The sequence below is a fragment of the Silurus aristotelis genome (genome assembly GCF_946808225.1).
Source record: "Silurus aristotelis genome assembly, chromosome: 28".
NCBI lineage: Eukaryota > Metazoa > Chordata > Actinopteri > Siluriformes > Siluridae > Silurus > Silurus aristotelis.
The window spans coordinates 16,100,659-16,125,371 of record NC_139601.1 but is presented as its reverse complement, the minus strand read 5'-3'; the positions used below and the strand labels follow the sequence as shown (position 1 = coordinate 16,125,371).

Below are 24,713 nucleotides of genomic sequence, written 5' to 3'. Positions count from 1 at the left end.
CAGGTAAGCGCCGGAAACACGGGCTGCGTCCCAAACCGCAATCGGCACGCGCACCTGTAATACACACACACACACACACACACACACACACACACACACACACACACACACACACACAGATATTTATATATAGAGAGTGATTTAAGGTCACACATTGCTCCTATCCCCCGGTCTCATTGTTGTTGTTCTGGAGGAACCTTGTTTCATCTCACCAGGTGTTCTGTTGTTCCACCTCTCGAACGTTTGGTCGTTTTTAGAGACACGTCCATGTTGCTTAGGTTTTTATGCAATACATAATGTTAGGGTATGAAGATATTCTGATAGCTGATATTCTTTGGAAAGATGTGATTCACCAGGTAAAGATTTCCTGTTCATCCCAGAGCAGTTCAGTAGGATCTAGCTGCAGTGACTGGGCAGAACGTTCCATGAAATAATTGTGTGCTCTCGAAATAACGCTTCCAGAGCCTCGGACGTACGCTTTGTATGATTCATCGTCTTCATGGCCGGTGACGTTTGTTCCAAAGAGTTTGTGTATGTTGATGTATGGAATGGAGCAATGTTGGTTCAGGATTTCACTTTCACATTCCAGAACAACCCCAAACCACTAAACTTGCACCCCCATGTGTGAGTGTGGGGGGTGAGGGAGTCTGATTCCATTTGGACTCCACAGCACTTTCATCCACTCATTATATCATCCATATATTGAAATGGAACACTGTAGTTAAATGTAGAATGTTCTGGATTCCAGCAAATCTGGAAAAAGTCATTTTCTGAGAAACGCGCCTGGTTCAGTATTTATTTATTTTGTTGATAAGCGATATTGGACTTTTACACATGGTCTTCTTAGTTCTTCTTCTTCTTCTTCTTCTTCTTCTTCTTCTTCTTCTTCTTCTTCTTCTCAATTGTTAAATATTACCTGCACCTAGAATTGAGCGATTTGACAGAAACATCATATCATGATACTCAAACATTTTTACAATACGATACGTGTCACGATATTTTCTTTCCGTGTGTCCTTCAATTTCTCAATTTTTTCCCTAAAAACAAAATCAAACTAAAGCCTTTATTTTTTTCCTATATGGATTTTTTTTTTGCTTCAATACACATTTGATATATTTTCAGTATTTAAACGTTGTGTATACATTAATATTTAAATACACAATGAATAGTTTGGTTGATTTGCTATAAAATGCAATAAAAAATTTTGCGTGAGATTTTAAAACCTCCTGACATTTAGTTTTGGTCTTCGTACGTTTTTTTTCCAGTGTAGGTTCAACGAGCACTTTCATCTCAGTTTACACACACACACACACACACACACACACACACACACACACACACACACACACACACACACACAGGAAACTGAGGTACACACAGGAAAATCGGGGAGATCGACGGGGTTCTTGCTGCGGTTTGTTGATGTCTAGATTTCGTGTCTGAAACTCAGAGACGCCGCACATTACTGTATATGTCTGTATGTAGTAGAATAAAGCACTAACGAGACTCCCCCCTCGTAGTGTTGGAACTACGGTCAGCTGAAGATCTCGCTGCACCCCGAGATGTCCGTTTCCACTCGGTCAACCTGAAGAACATGGTGCACTGGAGCCCGGGAACAGCCGACGCCCCAGACCCCACCTACACGCTGGAGTATGCGATGTGAGTAGACACTGAAATGGAGAGCGAGAACGCCGCCCCAGGGGCAGAGGGCTTACATTACTGTCGTATACACACACATATCCCCCTTAAACACACCGTGTATCTGTATGAATGTTTATGGGGACATTCTCCAAAAAAGAAATGTCTGGACCTCGTACAAATAAAAGGTGTGTGGTATCTCCATCCACAAGGTTCTGTGGATGGAGATATTTATCAAAATAAATGTTTTTTTTTCAGTCAGGTCATTATTGAGTCCTAGCTAGCAGCTAATATCACGCGATATCAGCCGAAAGCGATTCATAACCCTAGATCGCTTTCCAGGGTATTTATTTTTCGAATCCAGTTCCATTCTTCAATGCTTGTTCCAGCATCTGATTTCCACCATTAAAAAAACGATTCCATAAAGATATAAAAATAAGGCTAGTTCAGCACATAGCAGGGTCTCACGCTGTAGCGGGTAGGAGGCGTGGCCTAATGGAGACTGTATTGCAATTTGACAGAGTATGTATCTATCCAACCAACCCCCCCCCCCCCCCCCTTTCCATACGTGAATGATACTTATGTTACTAATGTTACTGTGGAAACCTCAAAGTATAGATCTCATATTGGGAGGTTAAATGTGTGTTTTAATTTTACTGTGATAGATATGGAGATGCTTCGCACATGGGGGGGGCCGCGGAGGTGGCGTGGAGGCGGGTGGAGCAGTGCGCTAACATCAATCAGACGGAGTGCGACGTGACGGAGCAGACCAGCGACACGGAGGAGAAATACTACGTCCGAGTAAGAGCTAACAGGCCGAACGGCTGCTCCGAGTGGACCGAGACCGAGCGACGTCTCCAACTCACCGACAGTGAGTGGAAAAATGGGGCGGAGTTTTCAGGGGGGGGTTTCACTGATTGAGCCTCATACACGCAGTGGACCAAAAGTATTGCAAACCTGTTCCAGCATGATGCACTATTCCAAGTCGCGCATATATCGGATAGACACGTACCGTGGAGCAAAAGTTTTAGGATACCTGCCTTCTCCAACTGTACGTTTTACTCTCCACAAAAATGTTTTCACAAAGTCTTTAGATGCATAGGATGCGGTTGGAACAGGAGACTCGAACTATGAGGTCTGCTTTTTATGGGATGGAAGATCTCCTGCTTTAGAGCTCCGACCCTTTTTGGACGAATTGGAAGGCCACCAAATGCCTTCTCAATCTCCCCAAAATCTAGTGGAACATCTTTCCAGAATGAGTGAAGCTCTTAGAACAGCACTCGAGGACTCAATGCGGAACAGGAATGTTCAAAAAGAACCTGAGTTTTATGTAAAGGTGTTCAGAAACGTGTCGAATGCTATAAATGCCATTTCAATGATGAATCAACACCAGGAACATGGATCCACCGGCGGAATATGAAATGTCACAACAACGACTTGCGCCATACAGTTCTTTGATGATGAATACTTACAACAGAAAAGACACTCGGCCAAGGAGCCGCACTTTGATCCTCAATAACGCAGCACTCAGCGCGATATCAGTAAACCTGACCTTGTCCGCGTTACAGAGGAACTCGGTCATGTTTGTCTCGAGGCCTGAGGAAGTAATACCGATGGCGCATGAAAACCTTACCACCGTGCAAAACAAAGGATACTTGTTATCCATTTGGAGTTACATTTCAAGGATAAGGTATCAGTACTAAGAAAGCCCAAAGCGTGTCCTGAAAATGAAGACTCCTTCCATTTATATAATTGTTTTAACGTTAGCAATGTGAGGTAAAAAATTTCATATTAGTGAATTTGCTGTTACTATAGAAACCGTAATATATAATGAGTTTTTTTTGTAGTACATTTCAGGCTACTTATGTTTGTTTTTCCGTTTGTCAGCCATATTGGGGCCTCCGGTGGTGAACGTAAGCGTGGTGGAGAACAAGATACAGGTAAAGCTAAACGGCCCGTTCCGATGGAGGAAACCGGGGAAGAAACGCCAGTCCATGTTCAACATCTTTCCTCACATGATGTACAACATCAGTGTGTACATCAACAGGAGCAAACACACGGTACGGGGTCTAAACATGGTATGAAATCTGATCGCGATACAGGGTCTGATCTTAGTATAGGGTTTGGTCTAATCAAAGGACGCTCGGAACGAATCATATAAATGAGAATAGGATAAATAGGATTTTTTTTTTTTTTATAGACATTATATAATATATCGACTGATGGGACAAAAATATTGGGATACCTTTCTTTCCAAACTGTTACCACAGATTTTTTTGGAGGCAGTAGCGTAAAAATTTTCCTTCACTTGAACTAGGAGACTTAAACCTCCATAACAAAGCCATCTCCATGAAGATAACGGTTTCCATGGTCCAGTGGTCTACAAACCTTCGAAACCGGGGCATTTTCACGTCCTTCAGTATTAAAACCAGGTAAAAAAAGCAAAAAACAGTCTTTTTGAGCGTCCATTGGTACTGACACAAACAGTATCCACTTACAGATATTCAGACCTGAGACGAGGCTAAAAAGTGTTTAAAAAGACGCCTGATCTCAGAACACGTCTCAGGTTGCGGATCAGCTTCTCCTGCCCCCGGGGTTCGAGGGAAAAACAACCGGAGCTCAGCAACAATAAAAGTGGTGTCAGGTCTCGTTCGCTTGAGCGTCGAAGTGTTAAAACCACCAGAACAAGACTCTGGAGCTTCAAGGTGACGCCCCATGTGTGGAGGTCACACGCTGGAATCCAGAAACACACAAACAAAACCATATAATGTATGTGGAGTAGAAACATAAATCAAATGTTTCCAACATGAATGCTGTATGAGTTGAAAAGATGCTCAAATGAGGACTTGTGAGACATTAGACTATGTTCCCATTATCATTAGCATAGGATTTCAGGCTTGTTAGTGCTCTTCTCCAAATGTGTTCTGCCTCCCAGTCATTGTAAATGAGAGGAAATTTGGAAACTTCTCCCTCGTAGATTGCAGTAGGCACTCAAAATCTTTTTATGCGCTCTGATCGGTCAGAAGTCTCTTATTGTGCTACGTTACGTTTACTATAGAAACTGCTTTGTCTAACATCAAGGGCGGGGAGGTTTAGAGTGTTCCGTAGACACCAATATATACGACTAAAAATGGATAAATAGTTCACTGTATTGATATCTTGACTGATTTTTGTTTGGTATGCCAGCTGTTCTTTCTGACGAACAAAAAGCTCCTGCAGCACGGCCCCCTGGAGTATAACTCGGAGTACTGCGTGAAAGCCAAGGTGTTCTCGCAGTCCCTCATTCTGAGCAGCGTGCCTTCCAAATGGACCTGCGTCTCCACGGCCGACGGTAAAACCATCGATCTTCACATGAACTTTATCCGTGACTGCATGGAAAATACAACACGTCCACATTGTAGTCACAATGAATGGGCTTTCCTTTTGGGCGTGGTCTTATTTTTTTTTATTAGCAGTAGCTAAATTGTATATGAAAAATCGGCTGTATATCGGATCCGTACTCAGATCAGTCTAGCTAACCGCTAGTACTAAACCCTTTTTCTAGTAATCAAAGCTGTAATTTTAGTGCTGAGTGGGGAATTGTAGGAACATCGGACCACACTCAGGTAACGACTGATCTGATGAGTCGATTGGAGTTTTACTGAACCACACACACAATTCAAGTCTTAGTTCGGACATGACTTTATGGTTAAGTGTCTCCACCTCACTCACACACACACACACACACACACACACACACACACACACACACACACACACCAGATTGAGTTTTACTTGCTAGTCTGAAGGTGTGGCTAAGGCAAAGTCAGAGAAACAGGTTAAATTAGAGGAAGGGTGGAAGTATCAGCTCTGGATAATAAATCTCTGTGTCATTACATGACCACAGAGTGACAGGATAGGCACGTGTGAATATTTCAAATAAACTTCCATCTGCACCTAGACCTGAATTTCTGAGCTTTATTATCACATGCACAATTTCCTTCTAACTGACCTGTATTACTTTCTTTCTTTCTTCAGATCCGGTTAAATCTCAGATGCAGCTGTTGATGCTAGGGGGCGTCATCCCCACCGCTGTATGCCTTTTTGTTTTAGCTACAGTTTGCAGTTTTGCATATTATTACATCTTCGGTCACAAACCAGGGCTGCCCAAGAGCGTGGTGAGTCCCCGACCTAAACCATTAACACACTAGTACAGGTTCAGTTCAATTCCATTTCATTCAATTGAATTCATTTCCATTCTTTTCCATTCCATTTCATCTAATTACATTCAATTTATATCGCTTTTAACAATTCACACTGTCCCAGTAAAAAAATCAATAGACCCCAAATATACATTTTCGCATCATTTTAGTTTATCCCTAAGCGAGCTAGTGGCGACAGTGGCAAAGAAAAACTCCCTGAGACTTCATGACAAATTATAGGTACCAACTTATGCATTCTGGCTTTATAACCTCTTTATCATTGTTGAACCCGATATACAAATAAAACCGAATTGATTTGGATACACATCATGTAGGTGATGTGTAGTATGTACTTAGTATGTACTTAAACTAGCGTATGAACAACGCTAGTGTACTTAGGTACCGTACTTAAACTCGTGTATCGATAATTCTAGTGTACTCAGCTACAGTTCTTAAACTACAATATTGCTAGGATACTAGGGTTCTGTACCTTAAATAGCGTATAAAAAATGCCAGTGTACCCAGGTACCATAAACTTGTGTATGTAGATTAGCATAGTCTCCTCAGAGGAGTTTCATAATGATGAGCTTTAACATGAAAAGGGTGTGTCCTGGGTTCTGAAATGTTGCTCTCCTGCATATTTTTATTTCGGCTTTCGCTCTGGAATAGAGAGCTCCTTGATCAGCTAGTCGAGCAGCATGCTAGGTCGAAGAAGGCTCCAACGCCTTTGGGTGGAATTCAGGGAATGCATTTAATCTGCAATTATTAGCAATTACTTTTGTAATCACGTTCCCTTCACAGTGTCTTCATGCCAATGAGTGTGTTAAAACCCAAGAATGCCTTAATGTCTAACTAATTAGCCTAGCTCAGACTCTAGACTAGCTTTATTCCTCTGAATATGTTTTTTCTTCCTCTTACTGTAGAAGGACATTCAGCAGGACATTAACGCGGAAAGGAAACTGCAGATGTTTCAGCCGGAAAAGCACCAGCCCAGCATAAATGTGATCATCATCAACAGCACCAACCTGAGCACAGGGGAATCCAAATCCAGCTTCCCCGGCTCGTTCCATCCTGAAGCAGACGTTCTGGAGCGCTTGCTGCTCGTTCCCGTGGAAGGACTTTCAGGTGCGACGTACGCATCGCAGAACGTCCAGCAGACATCCGAGGCACCATCAGCAGGTCTACAGAGCAGCCATGAATCTCTGAAGGAGGATTACGGTTTGGTGCGTCCGGGTGACCCAATCCAGGTCCCCTGCTCCCCCTACAACCCTCAAGCGGCACCGGGACGAGTCAACTCGTACATGGTACAGACTGGAGCGCCAAAGCCAGAACAGATGTATGAAGATGATGAAGAAGAAGAAACCGGAGAGATGCAGACATTTTGTACCTGGGTTCCAGACACCGGGCAGCTCCAGTTGGACTTCCCGCTGCTCAGCAGGGTCGGCTCGGAGACCACGGAGACAACAAAGAGGAATGGAGACGTGGTGCTGCCCCCGAGCCGTCCTGTCCTCACCAGCGTGGTGGTCAAGCAGGCTTCAGAGGAGTCTTTAGACAACGACTTCCTCCTGAAGATGGAGCAAGACTGGGACCTGCAGGTCCAGAGCACCTCTGAGTAGATCATCCTTCCATAACGAGGTCAAATACAGCGATACTGATGAAACCTCAAACGTCCTTCTCACTTGTGAAGATCCTCCTGAGGGACGTTTTGGATGCACACAAACACTTTTATCTCATTGCGTACAATATAAACTTTTACTCTGTTCAGAAGTTCAGCCAAAATACAAAGAGAGAGAGAGAGAGAGAGAGAGAGAGACAGAGAGAGAGAGAGAGAGAGAGAAAGAGAGAGAGAGAGAGAGAGAGAGAGAAAGAGAGAGAGAGAGAAAGAGAGCGTTTACAGTCTACAGTTTACAACTAATAACTGAACATGTAGTGCAAAATCCAAAACAACATAAATACATAACAGTATATACACAACGAATACACAATCATTTATTACACGACCAAAACTACATGACAGTATGTAAACAACAAATTCACAATCATAAATACACAATAGACAACATGTGCACAACAATATATATACACAACCATAATATACACCAGAAATACAAAAAACAATATATATATACAAACATAAATACATGTCAGCATATAGACAATCAGAAATACACAACCCTATATACAATATATACATAAGAATTACACAACCAAAAATACATGACAGTATATACATAACAAATATATACCATATAAATATAACCATTAACACACAACCATAAATACACAAGAGTATATACACAAATTCACACCCATAAATACACAACAGTATATACACAAATACACTATCATAGATACACAACAATAGACAATTATTATAAATTGTCCAACAGTATATGCACACAACAATAATTACACACCAACTACACAGCAATAAATGCACAAAAAACAAATAAAAAGCCAAACACACAACCACAAATACACAACAATAAATACAATATGTTACACATTCAGGGACAAATGAAGATACATCAACTTGATTTGATGATTATTATGTATTGTTGTGTGTTTTGTTGTTTCAGTATAATTTCCATTGTTATTTTTATTTGTATCATTTTACTCTTGAATGTGAAAAAACTCCAGCAGGAAGAAACTGAAGTTTGATAATTTTGCCACATGAAGGATTTGTGTCGTTTTTTTTCTGTATTATTAAATGGTTTTATTATTTTACTTTGGAATGTTAAACTAACAGTTTTACATTTTTATGGAAGTATAAATTAAATAAAGTATATTTTAATTATAAATTTGATCACAAAATAAACATGAAACATTAGAATTGGCCCAAATTTTCTTTTTTTTGCTCTTTCGCCACCTAGTGGTCAGGGAAAAGATTTCTCAAGAGTTTTTCGGATTTTTACATCAAAATACAGACGACAGCAGATCACAACTATAAAAACACCTATAAACACTCAACCATAAATACACAACCATAAATACACAATAGTTTCTCTCTCTAAAACTGTAATAGACTCGATGTTTCCTCACGTTTCACAGGCGCTGTACATGTAATATAGTTTCCTGTATAGAGCAGAAAAAAGACATACAAGGACAATATACTACTACAAATACACAATATACACACAACTATAAATACATAACCACAAGTACTCAACTATTATTACACATATACACAAATATAAATACACAACTATTAATACATTTAATATTAATAAAATGTGTGTATCCGGGGATTTGTCTCCCCCTCTGGCGATTCCTGGAACTACACCCCATTTTGTTTTCGCGTCTCCATGACAACCAACCACGCTACACTAGCCGTTGTGTAAATGCGCAGTCCGTTAGACACAGGTGTGTAATAACACACATCTATATTTTAATCTATCCTTTTATCTGTTTTTATTATACAACAGAAAAAAATAACGATCCCCATCATGTCCCAAGCACAAGCTGAAAGCGTTATTAAGAAAATAATCCGAGAGATTGTTCAGAAATGCTCCCTGCAGGGTCAAGATGTCTCTGAAACCCTCGCTGCCTTCATGGTGAGTCTCCTTCATTTTATCCAATTTTATTTATTTTCCTTTATTAAGCGTGCATGTCGTTATAAAGTGGCTATAAACACACCGTGCATTGAATCACTTCATATAATAGAAAATATATAAATATAATTTCTCTCTCTCTTTCTAAGGTAAAAGCTGTCATTTTAGACCCGAAGAATCTCTTTAACGTCGATCGACCTTTGACCAAAGATGTGGAGAAACTGATCGAGGTACGACGAGGTCTTGTCCTCTATATCAGGGGTCACCAACGAGGTCCCCACATGAGTCGCCCGCGAGCCTTTTCTGAAAATAGCTGTTTTCTACCTTGTTAAATCATTGTTGATAATTATTGTGAGAAATCATTAACATGATCAGTGTCTTCACATAAATCAGAGGTGTCAAACTCAGTGTCAAATCTGACCCGCGAGATGATTTTATAAAGATCTATTATTATTGTTATTAATGTCCCGGCGATATGAAGCACTGATAACACAAACTACAGATCCCATAATGCAGCGCTTCAGCCGCCTTACCGAACACTAGACTACCTGAGAACATTCCAGCGTCAATCAAGTCGAGCTTCTGTTAATGTATTTAACTCTATTGTACAGTTATTGTGAAACAGCGCCTCACAGTGGTGAAGAGAAAAGTTGACTCTGAGTAGATGTTTACTGACACTGGCGGTAAACACGTGTGTGTTATTAGTGGAGTGAATGTGACTGTAATTAAGGAATTGAATCTGAAACGGATCTACGAGACAAAACATCAGGAGAAGCTGAAGAACCTGAATGCAGAGCAGAAGATCCAGAAAGTAGAAGAGTTAAAGAAGAATCTGACATTTCAGCAGATGTTTTTCACCAGAGCAAAATCACAAAGTGAAGCTGGTGTGAAAACAGAGGAGAAATCAGAGGAACATCAGCCGGTTATTTACTGAGGGAGAGTTTCTGAAGATCTGCATGATGAAGCTGTGAGACGTCTGGTGTTTGACTGGAGATGTTTTTATGGAGAGCAAAATATTTTAAGTTATTTAAAGTTTAAGTTGATTTATTCTGGAATAATATTCCTGTCTGTTTTTATTCATATTTATGTAAAAAAAAACAAAAAAAACATTGTTTTAGTGTGTTCAATAAATGTTTATCCTGTTCGGCCCACGACCTCAAGTGTGCTTTTGGCCCCCTGTGCAATTGAGTTTGACCCTGATAGAGATGAATATCATTAATAAATACCATTTAAATCCAGCCTCATGCAACATGTGTGAGGATAGAAATTTGAATGCTTTTATTGTTATCACACGACTAAAATCTTTTCAGAAAGAACGTGGCAGGAATACCGTATACTGTACAATGGGTCTTCACCCGGGGTTTTGCGGCCCCTAGGGGTCTGCGGGTGTACTGCAGGGGGGGGGGGGGGTTCCGGTATTAAATGTTAAATCACAAATAATTTTTTGTTAACAAAATAACAAACATGGGTAAAAAAAGAAAAAATAATATAATGATTAATTTCAAGTTCTTTTAAACTTAAAGCTGATATTCATGTAAATGAAATATCCATTTAACAGTAAAAGTAAAATGTTTGAACCTGCAAATCTATGAAAAGACAACTGTGAACAACTTAATAATTAGTGAATTGTAACAGAAATAAATGTTTGTTATGAAGCATAAATCATTTAAAAATCTTTTTTGTCTTAACATAATATAACTAGTGTAATATAATTGTCATACAAAGACATATTTAACTTATTTAAGTATGTCAGATGATCTACGTTCAATGAATACATTTTGATTTACATATATACTTACTGCTTTATTGACCACCATCTAAGAATTAAGGGCCTTGCTCAGGGGCCCGGCAATGGCAAGGGTATAGTGCCGGGATTGGAACTCACAAATCCCATTACAAGCCCCATCAACACGTGTGTGTGTGTGTGTGAATAATACATATATAAATATGGTGTGTTTTTTCAGCTGTGTGTAAACAGATTGCTGGACCAGAAGAGCCCAGCATTGGACACCATCAAAATGCAGGTCCACTTCGATATGAACTACACGTCTCGACGTAAGTTTTAAACGGCTTCGCTGTTCTGTGTTTAGCTCCTGTTTTTCTTCTGTGTAAAAACCCGTTCTCCGTCTTCGCAGGTGAGTTTGTGGAGGAGCACCGAAAGGTTTCGCAGATGTGCCTCCTGTCGGTGTGTCGGGAAATCACGGACAGCAGAGCCAAGAGCCGGGACGAGCTGGACGCTCTTTACCGCGCCGTCGTCACGTACGTGCTTCAGAGCTCCAGCCTCGGATCCACCTCCGACCCCAACAACGTACAAGAAGCCACAGGTGAGACGGCCACCTTAAAACGCCCACAAACTTTTGTTTATTTTACAACACAGTAAAATATAATACGAATGAAAGTCCAGGTTCTGAGTCGAACACGAGACATTGGACATCGTTCAACGCTTCCTGTTCCAATAGTAGGTTCTTACAGTAGCTACGTGTGTGTGTGTTTATCATAGCCGCCCTGCAAAGTGTGTTCCCACCGTCTGAACTGGCCGCCTTCATGTCCCTGTTGAAACATGACAAAGTACAGCAGCTGGACGAACTCACCATGATCGTCACCGGGATCCGCCTCTTCAACAAGAACAGAGGGAAAGGAGGACACAGCATCGAGGACCGTAAGTGGACTTCACGTCTCATCACATCACATTTGTTGAACTAGGTTAGCATTTCTATAGCAACTTATAGCGCCACAGAGGCCGTCTGAACATTATATATTGGGATGTGTTTCATGTTTAAGGCTTTCAGACAGAAGGAACGAATGTTTACATCTGCTATAACGTTAGGAAGTCGTTTCACAGGCGATAATACTTTGCCAAAAGTATTGGAACACCAGACATTTCCACCCACACATGGTTCTTCATAAGATTAATTGAACTATGAGACCCCAAACCCGTCCCTGCAGGACCCAAAGTGCACAAAATACAGTTTAGTGAAAATCTTACGTTACAAATCTAAATTATAAAACATGTATTTACCAGAGCTGTCAAAATGAACGCGTAATTAACGCAACTTCGTTTCGCAGCATTTCTGTTTGACCATTTTGGCTAAAAACGTGAATGAATAAATATGCGAGAGGCGAAATTACAACTTTCAACGCAACAAGCGTTTATTCACGACGTCCTTTCTTTACTCAGATAAAAACGAATAAACGGTAAACATATGTACATCCGGCAATTAAAACCGTCCGTGTGGAAACTTAACAAAAGTTCCGTTTGGTGTCCTGATGATTCGCGGAATTTAAAACACCATCATCACTTTAAAACATTTACAAGAATATTTTATCTTCATGCTTTATGTTGAGTTTGGTTTCACTAATAATAAACGTACATTTGCATAAATCAATATTTGTTTATGCGCATGTTTAGAGTATTAAACACTTGAAAAGTAGTTATTTAAGGTTCATTTAAAACAGATACAAATGTACGATTAATCACGAGTTAACTAACGACAATCAGGCGATTAATATCGATTCAATATTTTGCAGTGTTCTGAGGTTTATATAAGATAAGATTCGTAAATGTAGAACATGTGACAGGATGGTGATTGCACTGGTGGAACATTAATCAATTTCTGTGTGTGTGTGTGTGTGTGTGTGTGTGTGTGTGTGTGTGTGTGTGTGTGTGTGTGTGTGGTGGTTCTCTGGTGAAGTGCTGGCCGTCCTGAACCAGGCTCTTCCTGCTGCCAGCTCAGACATAGAGGGTGAACTAGAGGGGACGCAGCGTCTGACTTGGCAATACACCTCTGCTCTGCTGGAGAGATGCCCCGTGGAGGACGGAGACGCCAAACCTGACACGGATCTTCTCAAGCAGGCTCTGTACAACTCCCGCCAACACGAAGCCTTCCTCAAACTCATCCTGGCAAGTTCTCCTTCTAAATACGTCCAAATATCTAGAGCTAATTCATATGCTAGCACTGTACATAGGGACTTTCCAGTCCATAATCTGTTTGTGTCCACCAGGCCGACGTGATCACGTGCGCAAAGCAAGTGGAGGCGCTTCAAAACGACTTCTTGTCGAGGATTAGCGTCCTGAAGGCCACAGTTCACACCAAAACTGCTGTCCCCGCCTCCCAAGTGTTTGTAAGTTTCCTGCTAGTGTGCATTTTTCTTATTGAAATCTCGACCCACTTCTGATAATCCGAAACGTCTCTCATCAGCCTCATTTCATGGAGGTAGCCAGGCTGTGGATGGGGCTTCAGGATGAGATGGTCCTGCTGAGCATGCTCAGGGATGTGGCGCTGAGCTTGAGGCCGTTCCTGACGGATCAGTCGCAGCTTCTGGAAAACACACAGCTGGATCAGATGCTGCAGGGCGTGACGGTCAAATCCGACATGGAAAGAATAGCCGAGAGCTCAGGTACACTTACTCCTATAGGAAGATGTTCCACTAGATTGTGGGGTGATCTTCCATATCCCATGGAAAGCATATCTTCATAAAGCAATTATTGTGCACTTTGGGTCATGCTGGATATTTTATGCCCCATCCAAAGACAATCATGTGTCTTCAGGTTTGATGAAGATCCACATACGGGTGGGAATGTCGGGTGTCCCAATACTTTTGATATCAACGTGTGTTTTCCTGTAACCCGATTGGATTATTTCTCTGTTTGCTTTATGTGTTTTGTCAGAGGAGCGAGTGGATCCAGCCGAAACAGAGTCGCACGAGTGGATCCTGCCGGAGACCACGCATAACTTCGAGCAACTCTTTCTTCAGTACAGGGGTGTGTGTGGATACACTCTTGTGGAGAAGAACGGCCTTCTGCTACCAGGTTCATGGTCAAGCTTTTGTTTTTTTTGCTTTATAAATGTTATCAAGAGCAGTCCTAAAAGCGGAACTGAGAGCTTTTTATTCAAATCCGTCGATGGCCTTGTGGGCGTGGCCTAAACTAAGCACAAATTCAATTACATCCAAATTGATCAGCGTGAAAACTGTTTATTCAATTTACCTGTTACGCGCTCGACATCGTAAACCGTACCAGAGCAAAACATCTCGGAAGAAAACACAGCATTCTTCTCCCTTTGCTTTTCCTCTGTGTTCTCCATTCTGATTGGGGTGTGGCCTGTAGAATTTTTTTCTCTGTCCCGATAACTATTGAACTAGGTAAGCACAGATAGCTAAGCTAAGTTCACACATCTAAATCGATCAGTGCGAAAACTTTTTGCTCGATTTACCCATTACGTGCTCATCTCTATAATCCGTCTTAGCTACCTACAGCTATGACACAATTTTGTGCGTCGGAAAGCAAACAGTAAGAAAGAAAGATGTAAAAGAAAAGTCTTAAACGAGGAACTGAAGAAAAGGCGGACCACGCTCAGGACTGCACCATAATTCATTTGCATAGAATTGATCAAATCCGGAATTCAAATGCGGTTTGTAGCTGAAAATGCCAGATTTCTGAATCTCCTCCTTTCCAAAGGCAATTCGAACATCGGCGTCCTGAAGCACAGAGAGAAATACTACAGCTTCAGCTCCAAGGAAGCCGCGCACCGGTTCGCCTCGAACGCAGACGAGTACATCGAGCAGATCTATGAAAGAGCGAAGAGATCTCCGGAGCTCATTCTGCTGCTCGAGCTTCATCAGGAGGTATCACGGACGTATGACTTCTATTAACTCCTGTTGCTGAGCATAACATTGTTTTTTTTCCCAGAGAATACGCAATTATAAGGAAAAGAAACACTTCTGTAGCATCTTCAGATGTGAATCAGCAACGCCGAGATTCAAAGCGTTGCTCGTTTAGACAATTAGGGGTATTTGAAAAGCTGCTGACGAGATGAAGGTACCTTCGCAGGTGCGTCCGGGCGATCGGCTGGTGGTGAAAGCGGTCAGCAAACGCGAGAGCAGCACTCAGACCGATACACACCTGCTGGAGAGCAACATCGTCCAGACGTACGAGTGGAACGAGTGGGAGCTGAGACGAAAAGCCATCAAGCTGGTGAGTAGCTCCACCTGAAATAAGTCAAAAAGCCCCCCAGATTCAGGTTTAGGTGTCAACAAAACTTTGGCCATAAAATGTACACTGTCTATCATGGATATTTAAGTAATAATAATAATAAGTTTAATCATTGTATTAATAAAGTTTTTTATTGAACATATTCCCAGGCTAACCTGCGTGGTAAAATGTCCCGCTCCATGCAGACCGACCTGAGCCACATGAGACGACACAACACCTCTCAGACGTTTCCTCCGAAACACGTCGCCTGCCAGACGAAGAAGGACGGCCAGAGTCACTTCCCCAAACCTGTAATCTACCTGTCTGGCCTGAGAGGAAAAGGACATCTAACCACTCACATGATCAAAATATGATTGAAATCAATTTAAATGCAAATCTGTTTTTATTTCATATTGTTTCAAAATATTAACCTATGTTTGATGTAGTATAGTGTATTTTGGTTTGTTGTAGTGATGTGCACCTCCATGACTAAATCTCGAAGCATAGCCAATGATACGATACATTAAAGATACATATGAAGCAGCTACCAAACAGTTCAAACAGCAAATCATCAATTTGCTTAAGACTTCTAACGCATGGCCCTTTCACATGCCTTTTCCTGTTCTGTCTACATAAAAATACAGCTCTACCTCTGCCATGTTAATCTCTGTTCTATGTGACTCTCAGGACACGCCCCAGTCTCTGTGTTGCGATATGTCATAATCATTGGTCACTTTCTAAATAATAAAACGGTGCATTAATACTACTAATAATGATATATAAATAAATAAAATCGCAAAAATGTTCAAAACGATGCAAATGCCAACTTGTATCCACCCGATGCACACTTTTTAAAATCGATGCCTCATAGCGAAAACGTTTATGCCAATGTACCGACTGGCTGAATCCTACCATCCCTATTTCATATTTATTACATTGCTGAGATTCTGGATTTTGATTTCATATTGATGGAAGGAGTCTCCAGTTTCAGGACAGAGGAATGCTGAAAAAAAAATGGAGGTCGCTGAGGAAAACGAATATTAATGTAACTGTAAATGGATTAAAAAGTGTGCATACAAAAATGAAGTGAAATCTGTCATTGGTTTGAAGGAATAATCCAGAAATTGTGTGTGTGTGTACACTTTGGCTTTTGATATCTCATTCAAATTATAGCAAATATCTCTCTTACAACAAATTATAAAATGAGTATAAGGTGAACTCCGTACACACTCACACAGCCACACCCCTTTAACCCTCCACACACTTTCCAAAGCTCCACCCACTCTCTACATCTATAAATGCCTTAGGACCCTCGTTTCACACCACACAATTCCCCATCCCCAAGTATCGCCCTCTGGAAAAAATGGTGGAAGCCAGTATTTCAGTAGATCAGGATCAGTTCGTCTGTCCAGTGTGTCTGGATCTCCTGAAGGATCCAGTGACGATCCACTGTGGTCACAGTTTCTGTAAGGTGTGTATTAATGGTCACTGGGATCAGGAGGATCAGAAGGGCATCTACAGCTGTCCTCAGTGCAGAGACACTTTGAGTCTGAGGCCTGTTCTACGCAGAAACAACATGCTGGCTGAAGTGGTGGAGAAACTGAAGAGGAAGACTGAGGTGTCTTCTTGTTTTTGCGAACACGACGTCCAATCGTGGAGAAGCAAGAACGAGGTGAGGATACAATTCAGGCTGAATTCTTGGACAATTGGGTTTTAATAAGGATCTACTCAGGGGGTGTGAGAACATCAGGGCTTTTAGTAAATGAAAAATGTTACGTTTTGTGTGTGTGTGTGTGTGTGTGTGTGTGTTTTACCTCGTTAGGAAGACTCATGCTATGGATGAACTTTAACTTGAATTGCAGTTAATAATCTCCCACCTTCTTACTGATAATGTTAACAAACGCACTTTTACTGATAACCAGAACACACTCTTTACCCTTCAGAGTGAGGTAAAGGAGGAGCAGATGAAATTCCAGCAGAGAATCCGGGAGCAGCAGGAGAAGGTGCAGGAGCTGAAACAGGCTGTGAACACTATAAAGGTGAGCAGTGAGCTGTGTGTGTGAAAGCTGCTCCAGCTCAGTGACTCTCCTCTGAAGATCAGCGATCTCCTGCTCCAGTTCCCAGTTGGAGAAGTATTCTGTAAAGATGGGTTAGAATCCATATGTGGGATTTTATTGAAACCAAACAGAACAAATCCTAAATACAATCCAATATTATAATTGCAGATGCAGGCTTAAGGTTCTGTACACCAATTGGTAACAGTCCAGGAAACAAACAAATCCAAATCACAGAAATAAACAATAAATTTAAAGAGGCAAACAAGGTTGGTACACGGTAGAGCAAAGAACATAAAACAATGGAATGGAACTTGGTGTGTAATAGGAATTACAATATTTTTTGCAGTATTTAGAGTGAGCATAGTTTATGAATACTAAAACCCAGTGTTGTGCTCGTTACTAAAAAATTGTTGCTAGTTACAGTTACTCGTTACTTCATTCAAAAAGTAACTGTTACTTTGTTGATAATTTACACCAAAAAGTAATGCGTGACTGTTAAAAGTAACTTTTTAGTTACTTTTTTAAAGAACTTTCTTTAATGTTCCCATTAATGCCCTTTTATGCGTTATGGTTTATACAAACACAAAACTGACTTAAACAAACACAAAGTCATTTTTAAACACTATTAAATTAAAGTCAGACCTGCACATACTGAATATATCACAAGGATTTCTGAAATAAATAACAAAACAAGCTGAATAATATATTCACAATCAAAAACTAAAGTGGCTTCTGCTGTTGTGTTGAGCTCTGAAACATGTTCCTTTCACAGCTGAAGTATGAAAACGATCAACAATGTAGAACACCGGGTTAGCGCATAGCTTCTAGCTTCTAGCATGGAGGTCCTGGAGCAGCTTCAACAGATTGGAGTTGCTGTTTATCGCAGTAGATACGAGCTTCAAACCAGAAAGACACAACTTACATTTGACTTAAAAGTTTTTGTATTTCTACTCAACTAAAGTGAAATAATGATCATATTTCCACTTTGAGAAACTCGTCTTGCTCTCGCCTCGACTCGCCATTACTGCCGCACAGACCTGAATAAACGGAGACACGCCCACAGCGCGTCTTCTTCCTGTTTACAGTGGTTCATCCACCAATCCTACAATGCGTCTCTGCTGTAAACAAGTTAGACTGTAGTCTACACTTCAGCCCAAATTCATTCATTTAATAAAGTAACGGGTAACGCACCATACAGTAACGGAGTTAATTTATTTTTAACGCGTTACAGTATTAGTTACTGTCAAAAGTAACGCGTTACCGGTAACTTTTCTGTGTGCTCAGTATTCAGGTGATGGTTCCCTCCTGTGGTGTGGGGATGGAATTGCAGTGGGAACCATTGAATAAAATCTAATTTCAGGATCATGAAAGAACTAAAAAAAAAAAGCAGAAAAATCCCATTCATGCCAAAGTTTAATTTATATATAGTGTGACTTTAACAGGTAGAAAATGTTGCTCTGTTCTTGATCTATTAATGTTTAAAGTTATTTAATGACAGATTCATTAATATGAAACAAACAGAACTTCACAATGCCAAGGCCATGAGATATTATCTGATAATATATATATTTTATTATTAATTTTTTACATTCTAATAATTTCTTGTTTAACAGTGAATTCTAAAAAAAATGTAATCATTATATAATAAATAATATGTTATAATTATTAAAATGGAAATATTTTTGTGCATCTGGATTGAGTGCTAGTAAGACAGATGTTTGAGCAACAATGTGGTAAAGTGCAGGAATTTTACATCAAACACTGCACACTTTATTCTGGATCACAAAATCTTACAGTAGAAGAGTAAAGTCCAAATCCAGCATATAGAGGCTGAGTGAATGTGGTTTGGACTCTGTGGAGGAGCTTCATGGTGTCAGAGACGCTGTAGAAGGAAAGAGTTCCTGCACTGTGATCCACATACACTCCTATTCTGGATGGTGATGGAACTCTGAGATCAGTCTTAATGTTGTTGTGAAAGAAACGGAGAGAGGAAGAAGAACACCACAGACTCCAGGACTGATTGTTGCGTCCAAACCTACACTCATCACCTCGTCCTTTCCTTCTGATGTCTTTATATGAGACTGAAATGTCCACACCCACACCACTCCACTCCATCTCCCAGTAACAGCGTCCATACACACTCTCCTCACACAACACCTGAGGCCAGGAGTGAAATCTCTCTGGATGATCGGAGTTCTGCTGCTCTCGCTCACTGTATCTCACTGCTCTGTTCTTCTCAGACAGAATGAGTTTACGATGTGCCGTGTTGGGATCCAGAGTGAGATAACAGAAATCTAAAATAAAAGAGAAAAACAAACTGAACAATAAAAACACTGTGTGTGTGTGTGTGTGTGTGTGTGTGTGTGTGTGTGTGTGTGTGTGTGTGTGTGTGTGTTTGTGAAACGTACATTTCAGAAACTCATCTCTGCTCTGTGGCTCTGAGAGAAAAGACTGAACTGTGGAGGCAGAAATAAAATGATCAGATGATAAAACACATAAAATCAGAGATTTATATCAATCATCAGAAACGTGTTTAGATCAAAAACGTGTGTAGGTCACGTGTAAGACTTCATTCATTAAGCACCAGAGGGCAGAGTTTCTCAGCTCGAACACAAACTCCTTCACATCAGCAGTTCATCATCAAGACTGGAATCAGGTGAGTGTTAAAAACTCTAAACTGTGCAGAACTTTGATGCTCAGGAATGAAGACTGACCCCTCGACATCACTCTGTCACAGAGCGAGTAAAGACCTCCATCATTGTGTTTCTCCAGCAGGAACAGCTCCTCTTACCTTGTGCAGGGATTTTGTTAAATTCCTCCTCACAGAATTCCTCAAGTCTCATCTTCAGATCTGAGAAATATTTCCTCAATCCATCTGATAAGTGATGTTGATGGACAGTGATGCTGGACGTGTGAAAATCTGGTCTTACTAATGGAGGAGACTGACGTCCAGCAGAGACACAGAGAGACTGGAAACTCTACAGAAAGAGAGTAACTAATGATCTCAGAGTAAAGACACACTTGTGATGTCAGACAGGGACATTTATTGTTCCCTTAATGAGAGGTGTTTTAGAGAGTGTGTGAGGAACAGCTGGTTCTGTAGATCAGACAGTATGTGTTACCTGGAGGAAATGGATGTGATCGTGTGTGTGTAAAAGCTGCTCCAGCTCAGTGACTCTGCTCCGAAGATCAGTGATCTCCTGCTCCAGATCCTCCAGGAGTCGTTCAGGTCGACTCAGTTCAGCCTCCTCCTGAGCTCTGATCATCTCCATCACCTCCAAGCGCTTTTTCTCCATGGAGCTGATCATCTCAGTAAAGATCCTCTCACTGTCCTCCACTGCTGTCTGTGCACTGAGCTGTTAGAACACACACACACACACAAACACACACACACACACAGACACACACGCGCACACGCACACACGCACACACACACACACACACACACACACACACACATATCTATCATTCCCTCTGTCACTGGGACTCTAAATGACTCCATGTTGTCCATGTTGTGTGTGTTTCTAGGAGCAGCTCCGTCTCTGCTCACTGCTCACCTTTATAGTGTTCACAGCCTGTTTCAGCTCCTGCACCTTCTTCTGCTTCTCCTGGATTCTTTGCTGGGATTTCATCTGCTGCTCCTTTAACTCACTCTGAGGAGAAATCAGGGGCGCCGTTAGGGGGGGTGCAGAGTATGCCAGGCATATGGGCCCAAGAGAACGCTAGGGGGCCCCACAATCATCAATTAAAAATTTAAAAATTACATACACACATATATTTTAAATAATAACACTGTGGTGAAATAAAATTAATTCCCTGTAAATAAAATAAACTGAAAATAGAATGAAAATGTTTATTTATTTTTTTACTTTGAGAGAGTGTTTACTCATGAATAAAATTAAACGCATGAGGTTTGTCTACAGACTGCATAAGTTAAAATGTGTTTAGAAGCTCGTTGTGGTATTTAGTCAATTGATATGTTACATTTCTCTTCCTTTATACATCTGTCTTTTTGAAAATGTTTTATTAAAAAATGAAAATCATTTATATTCATTATATCATTTATATTGTAACATATTATGCAATAGCAAATTATTACATTTCTTTAACAATACAAATTATTTAATTATTAATAATATAACATTTATATATATATATATATATATATATGGGGGCCCAAAATTCTGTCTTGTATACCCCCCTTAAAACTGTTAATTGCGCCCCTAGGAGAAATCATTACTATTAAAGTTCACTCAGGTTTTCTCTCATGTGGACGAGTTTCAGGTGTAAAATGGACGTTGGCTGATTAAATGTTCACTCCTCTGATCTGATTATGAAGAACACTGAGTAAAAATACATTTACTTCACATGAGACCAGAAAATATGAAGTTAAATGCTGTAACTGACCAAAGCTGCTGAATCTCAATGAGAAATATCATTAGACGAGTTCTCACCTGTTTCTCAGCTCTTCCTGCTGTAACTGATACAGCGTCATGGCCTTTATGTTTATCCAACATGCACAAAAAGCAAATGGATTTTTGATCAGTTCTGCAGTAGATCTTCAGCACTTCATCATGTTTAGAGCAGATCTTCTCTTGTAGCTTTACTGAGGCTTCAGTTAATGTGTGTTTTTTTAAAGCAGGAACTTCTAGATGAGGTTTCAGATGAGTTTCACAAAAAGAAGTCACACACACCAGACAGGATTTGACGGCTTTGTGTTTTCTCCCAGTGCAGAAATCACACTCCACATCTCCAGGTCTGGCGTAACAGTGATCAGGAGAAGCAGCTTGGACTTCAGTCTTCTTCTTCAGTTTCTCCACCACTTCAGCCAGCATGTTGTTTCTGCGTAGAACAGGCCTTGGAGTGAAAGTGTCTCTGCACTGAGGACAACTGTAGACACCCTTCTGATCCTCCTGATCCCAGTGTTGATTAATACACACCTTACAGAAACTGTGACCACACGGGACAGTCACCGGATCCTTCAGGAGATCCAGACACACTGGACAGATGAACTGATCCTGATCTACTGAAATACTGGCCTCGGCCATTTTGCCCACATTCACAGAGATAGAAAAAGAGATAAAGAGACACAGAGGAAGCCTCAATGTGATTTCAGTGTTTTATCTAAATGAACTTTGAGCTTCTGTGTTCAATGTGAATGCGAGAGTAGGTGGAGCTTGAAAGGATGAAGATGAAGATAAACTCCATGACTATTAGTTATCCAGAATAATAAGCTAATCATTACAGCTCTTATTGGGACATTTTGTAAATAAATGATTTATTGCACAAGTGAGATTCTCCAGCCAGATCATTGGCCACTGTCCAGTCTTCCTCTCTGACTCTGCCCATCACATTACTCTTTACACACACTTCCTCATTCTCTCCTTACATTCATTACATGGACGCCTTTATCCAGAGAGACTTACAATGTGTCAGGCTGCAGACGCGGAAGCCGATATAATCCGATCATTGTCCTTTTATTTCAAAAAACCGTACAACACAAAAACACTCATAAGCCGTTGAAAACAACAAACAAAGACATCCGCTCGATACGCGTTGCCCGCTATGAGTTCGAATGTCCCAAGCATAATCCATAAAGCCTTCGGCAATGAGTAATCCAAGTCGGAAGTGGAATTCGCATATACAGCCGGCGGTCGAGCAGCCACGCGATTGTCCAGCTTGACAATATAACGACCGACAGCCTGTGACTCAAGAACGTGAGTTTATGTAGTCTGATCTTTCATGAGCCACAGCTGTCGGTAATCTTGGGAAGCAGCGTGACTGCTATCGAGGGGGGCGTGGCAGGGTGGATCTCTGACAGCTACAGACGGGGGCGTGGCAGGGTGAATCCCTGACAGCTACAGAGGGGGGCATGGCAGGGTGAATCCCTGACAGTACCCCCCCATCCAGGGGCGACACCTGACGCCCCAAAACCCACCTATGCCAGGCGGGCCAGGGCACTCCGAGGAAGGCCTCCTTAGACGCCTGGGAGCAACGGAGGCCTGGTGAGCATCCTCTGCGGAGAGCCGGCATGGAACAACACCTTGCAGGAGGATCCGGAACGGAGCCACGCCCTCGGTGCTGACGGGAGGCTGAGTAAAGCCCCTGGCGGGGATTGGAGCCGGAGCGATCTCCATGGCGGGGAACCGGAACTGGACGCCAACCATGACAATGACCGGGGAGCGGAGGACGTCCCGGGCGGAGACCAGGAACGTCGCACTACCCTCTGAGGGACCTGGAGGACCGACGTCGCCGTCAGAGGGACCTGGAGGACCGACGTCGCCGTCAGAGGGACCTGGAGGACCGACGTCGCCGTCAGAGGGACCTGGAGGACCGACGTCGCCGTCAGAGGGACCTGGAGGACCGACGTCGCCGTCAGAGGGACCTGGAGGACCGACGTCGCCGTGCGGGGATCCTGTGGGCGATCCGTCGTCCTGAAGAGGACCTGGGGGCGAGACGTCGCCCTGCGTGGAGCTTGGATGCGATCCTTCGCCCTGCGTGGAGCTTGGATGCGATCCTTCGCCCTGCGTGGAGCTTGGATGCGATCCTTCGCCCTGCGTGGAGCTTGGATGCGATCCTTCGCCCTGCGTGGAGCCCGGGGGCGAGACGTCGCCTTCTGTGGAGCCCGGGGGCGAGACGTCGCCTTCTGTGGAGCCCGGGGGCGAGACGTCGCCTTCTGTGGAGCCCGGGGACGAGCCGTCGCCTTCTGTGGAGCCCGGGGGCGAGCCGTCGCCTTCTGCGGGCGCTGGAGACGAGCCGTCGCCTTCTGCGGGCGCTGGAGACGAGCCGTCGCCTTCTGCGGGCGCTGGAGACGAGCCGTCGCCTTCTGCGGGCGCTGGAGACGAGCCGTCGCCTTCTGCGGGACTGTGGGGTGAGCCGTCGCCGTCGGTGGAACCCGGGGGCAGCGGTTCAACTTCCCTTTCGCAGTCCTGGAGCCGGGGTGAGTGCACAGGGAAACCCCTGGGCGTAGGGGCGCTCCTTGGGACCCTTAGGAGCAGATCGGAGCCTACTGAGCAGCCTGGAAATGAGGTGAAGCCTGCCTGGAGATCCACGAGCGGAGAAGGGCTCGCCTGGAGGTCCACGACATCAGTGGAGCTCTCTTTGGGACACTGAAGCGGAGACGAGCTCGTGGGGTCGCTCGGAGGCGGAGACGAGCTCTCGGGAGGAGACTGGAGCGGAGACGAGCTCTCGGGAGGAGCCTGGAGCGGAGTCGTGCCCTCTTGAGAAACCTGGAGCTGGGCGGAGCACTCTTGAGGGAGCTGGAGCTGGGCGGAGCTCTCTGGAGGGACCTGGAGCTGGGCGGAGCTCTCTGGAG

The 24,713-nt window shown here is 42.5% G+C and overlaps 3 protein-coding genes across 5 annotated transcripts in view; 2 read left to right on the top strand and 1 right to left on the bottom strand.

Moving 5' to 3' along the window:
• The window catches only part of il20ra (interleukin 20 receptor, alpha), an 8,949-nt gene extending 293 nt beyond the window's left edge, over window positions 1–8,656 (top strand). Inside the window, exons 1-7 of one of the 3 annotated variants that reach the window (XM_083534497.1) lie at window positions 1–3; window positions 1,521–1,659; window positions 2,304–2,509; window positions 3,526–3,698; window positions 4,825–4,969; window positions 5,656–5,795; window positions 6,743–8,656. The exon at window positions 1–3 is cut by the window's left edge and continues 293 nt beyond it. In XM_083534497.1, coding sequence (XP_083390623.1) covers window positions 1–3; window positions 1,521–1,659; window positions 2,304–2,509; window positions 3,526–3,698; window positions 4,825–4,969; window positions 5,656–5,795; window positions 6,743–7,435 — 1,499 coding nt within the window. In that variant the 3' untranslated portion in view covers window positions 7,436–8,656. The remainder of the gene's footprint in view (window positions 4–1,520; window positions 1,660–2,303; window positions 2,510–3,525; window positions 3,699–4,824; window positions 4,970–5,655; window positions 5,796–6,742) is intronic. The other 2 variants (XM_083534499.1, XM_083534498.1) reach the window with 2 other exon arrangements.
• Window positions 8,657–9,117: 461 nt separating this feature from the next.
• cfap206 (cilia and flagella associated protein 206) lies at window positions 9,118–16,152 on the top strand. Its single transcript, XM_083534472.1, has 12 exons — window positions 9,118–9,373; window positions 9,520–9,600; window positions 11,335–11,425; window positions 11,506–11,694; window positions 11,871–12,029; window positions 13,063–13,271; window positions 13,373–13,492; window positions 13,570–13,768; window positions 14,040–14,180; window positions 14,829–14,995; window positions 15,201–15,344; window positions 15,512–16,152. Exons 1-12 carry the CDS (start codon window positions 9,266–9,268, stop codon window positions 15,713–15,715), a joined length of 1,812 nt encoding a protein of 603 aa, XP_083390598.1. The 5' UTR covers window positions 9,118–9,265; the 3' UTR covers window positions 15,716–16,152.
• A 2,821-nt stretch (window positions 16,153–18,973) lies between these two features.
• On the bottom strand, window positions 18,974–22,524 carry LOC310722111 (tripartite motif-containing protein 16-like). Its single transcript, XM_083534478.1, has 6 exons — window positions 21,853–22,524; window positions 20,956–21,051; window positions 20,521–20,754; window positions 20,190–20,376; window positions 19,807–19,854; window positions 18,974–19,692 (listed from the first exon to the last, which is right to left on the bottom strand). The coding sequence occupies exons 1-6, from the start codon at window positions 22,444–22,446 to the stop codon at window positions 19,169–19,171; spliced, it is 1,683 nt and encodes a 560-aa protein (XP_083390604.1). The 5' UTR covers window positions 22,447–22,524; the 3' UTR covers window positions 18,974–19,168.
• Between the last annotated feature and the right edge of the window lie 2,189 nt (window positions 22,525–24,713).

Excerpts from the sequence above, each read along its gene's own strand:
- cfap206 (XM_083534472.1), top strand. The coding sequence starts at position 9,266 with ATGTCCCAAGCACAAGCTGAAAGCGTTATTAAGAAAATAATCCGAGAG. Across the intron at positions 11,426-11,505 it reads TATGAACTACACGTCTCGAC|GTGAGTTTGTGGAGGAGCAC; the intron begins GTAAGTTTTAAA and ends CCGTCTTCGCAG. Across the intron at positions 14,181-14,828 it reads GAACGGCCTTCTGCTACCAG|GCAATTCGAACATCGGCGTC; the intron begins GTTCATGGTCAA and ends TCCTTTCCAAAG.
- LOC310722111 (XM_083534478.1), bottom strand. The coding sequence starts at position 22,446 with ATGGCCGAGGCCAGTATTTCAGTAGATCAGGATCAGTTCATCTGTCCA. Across the intron at positions 20,755-20,955 it reads AGGCTGTGAACACTATAAAG|CTCAGTGCACAGACAGCAGT; the intron begins GTGAGCAGTGAG and ends GTGTTCTAACAG. Across the intron at positions 19,693-19,806 it reads CAGAGATGAGTTTCTGAAAT|ATTTCTGTTATCTCACTCTG; the intron begins GTACGTTTCACA and ends CTTTTATTTTAG.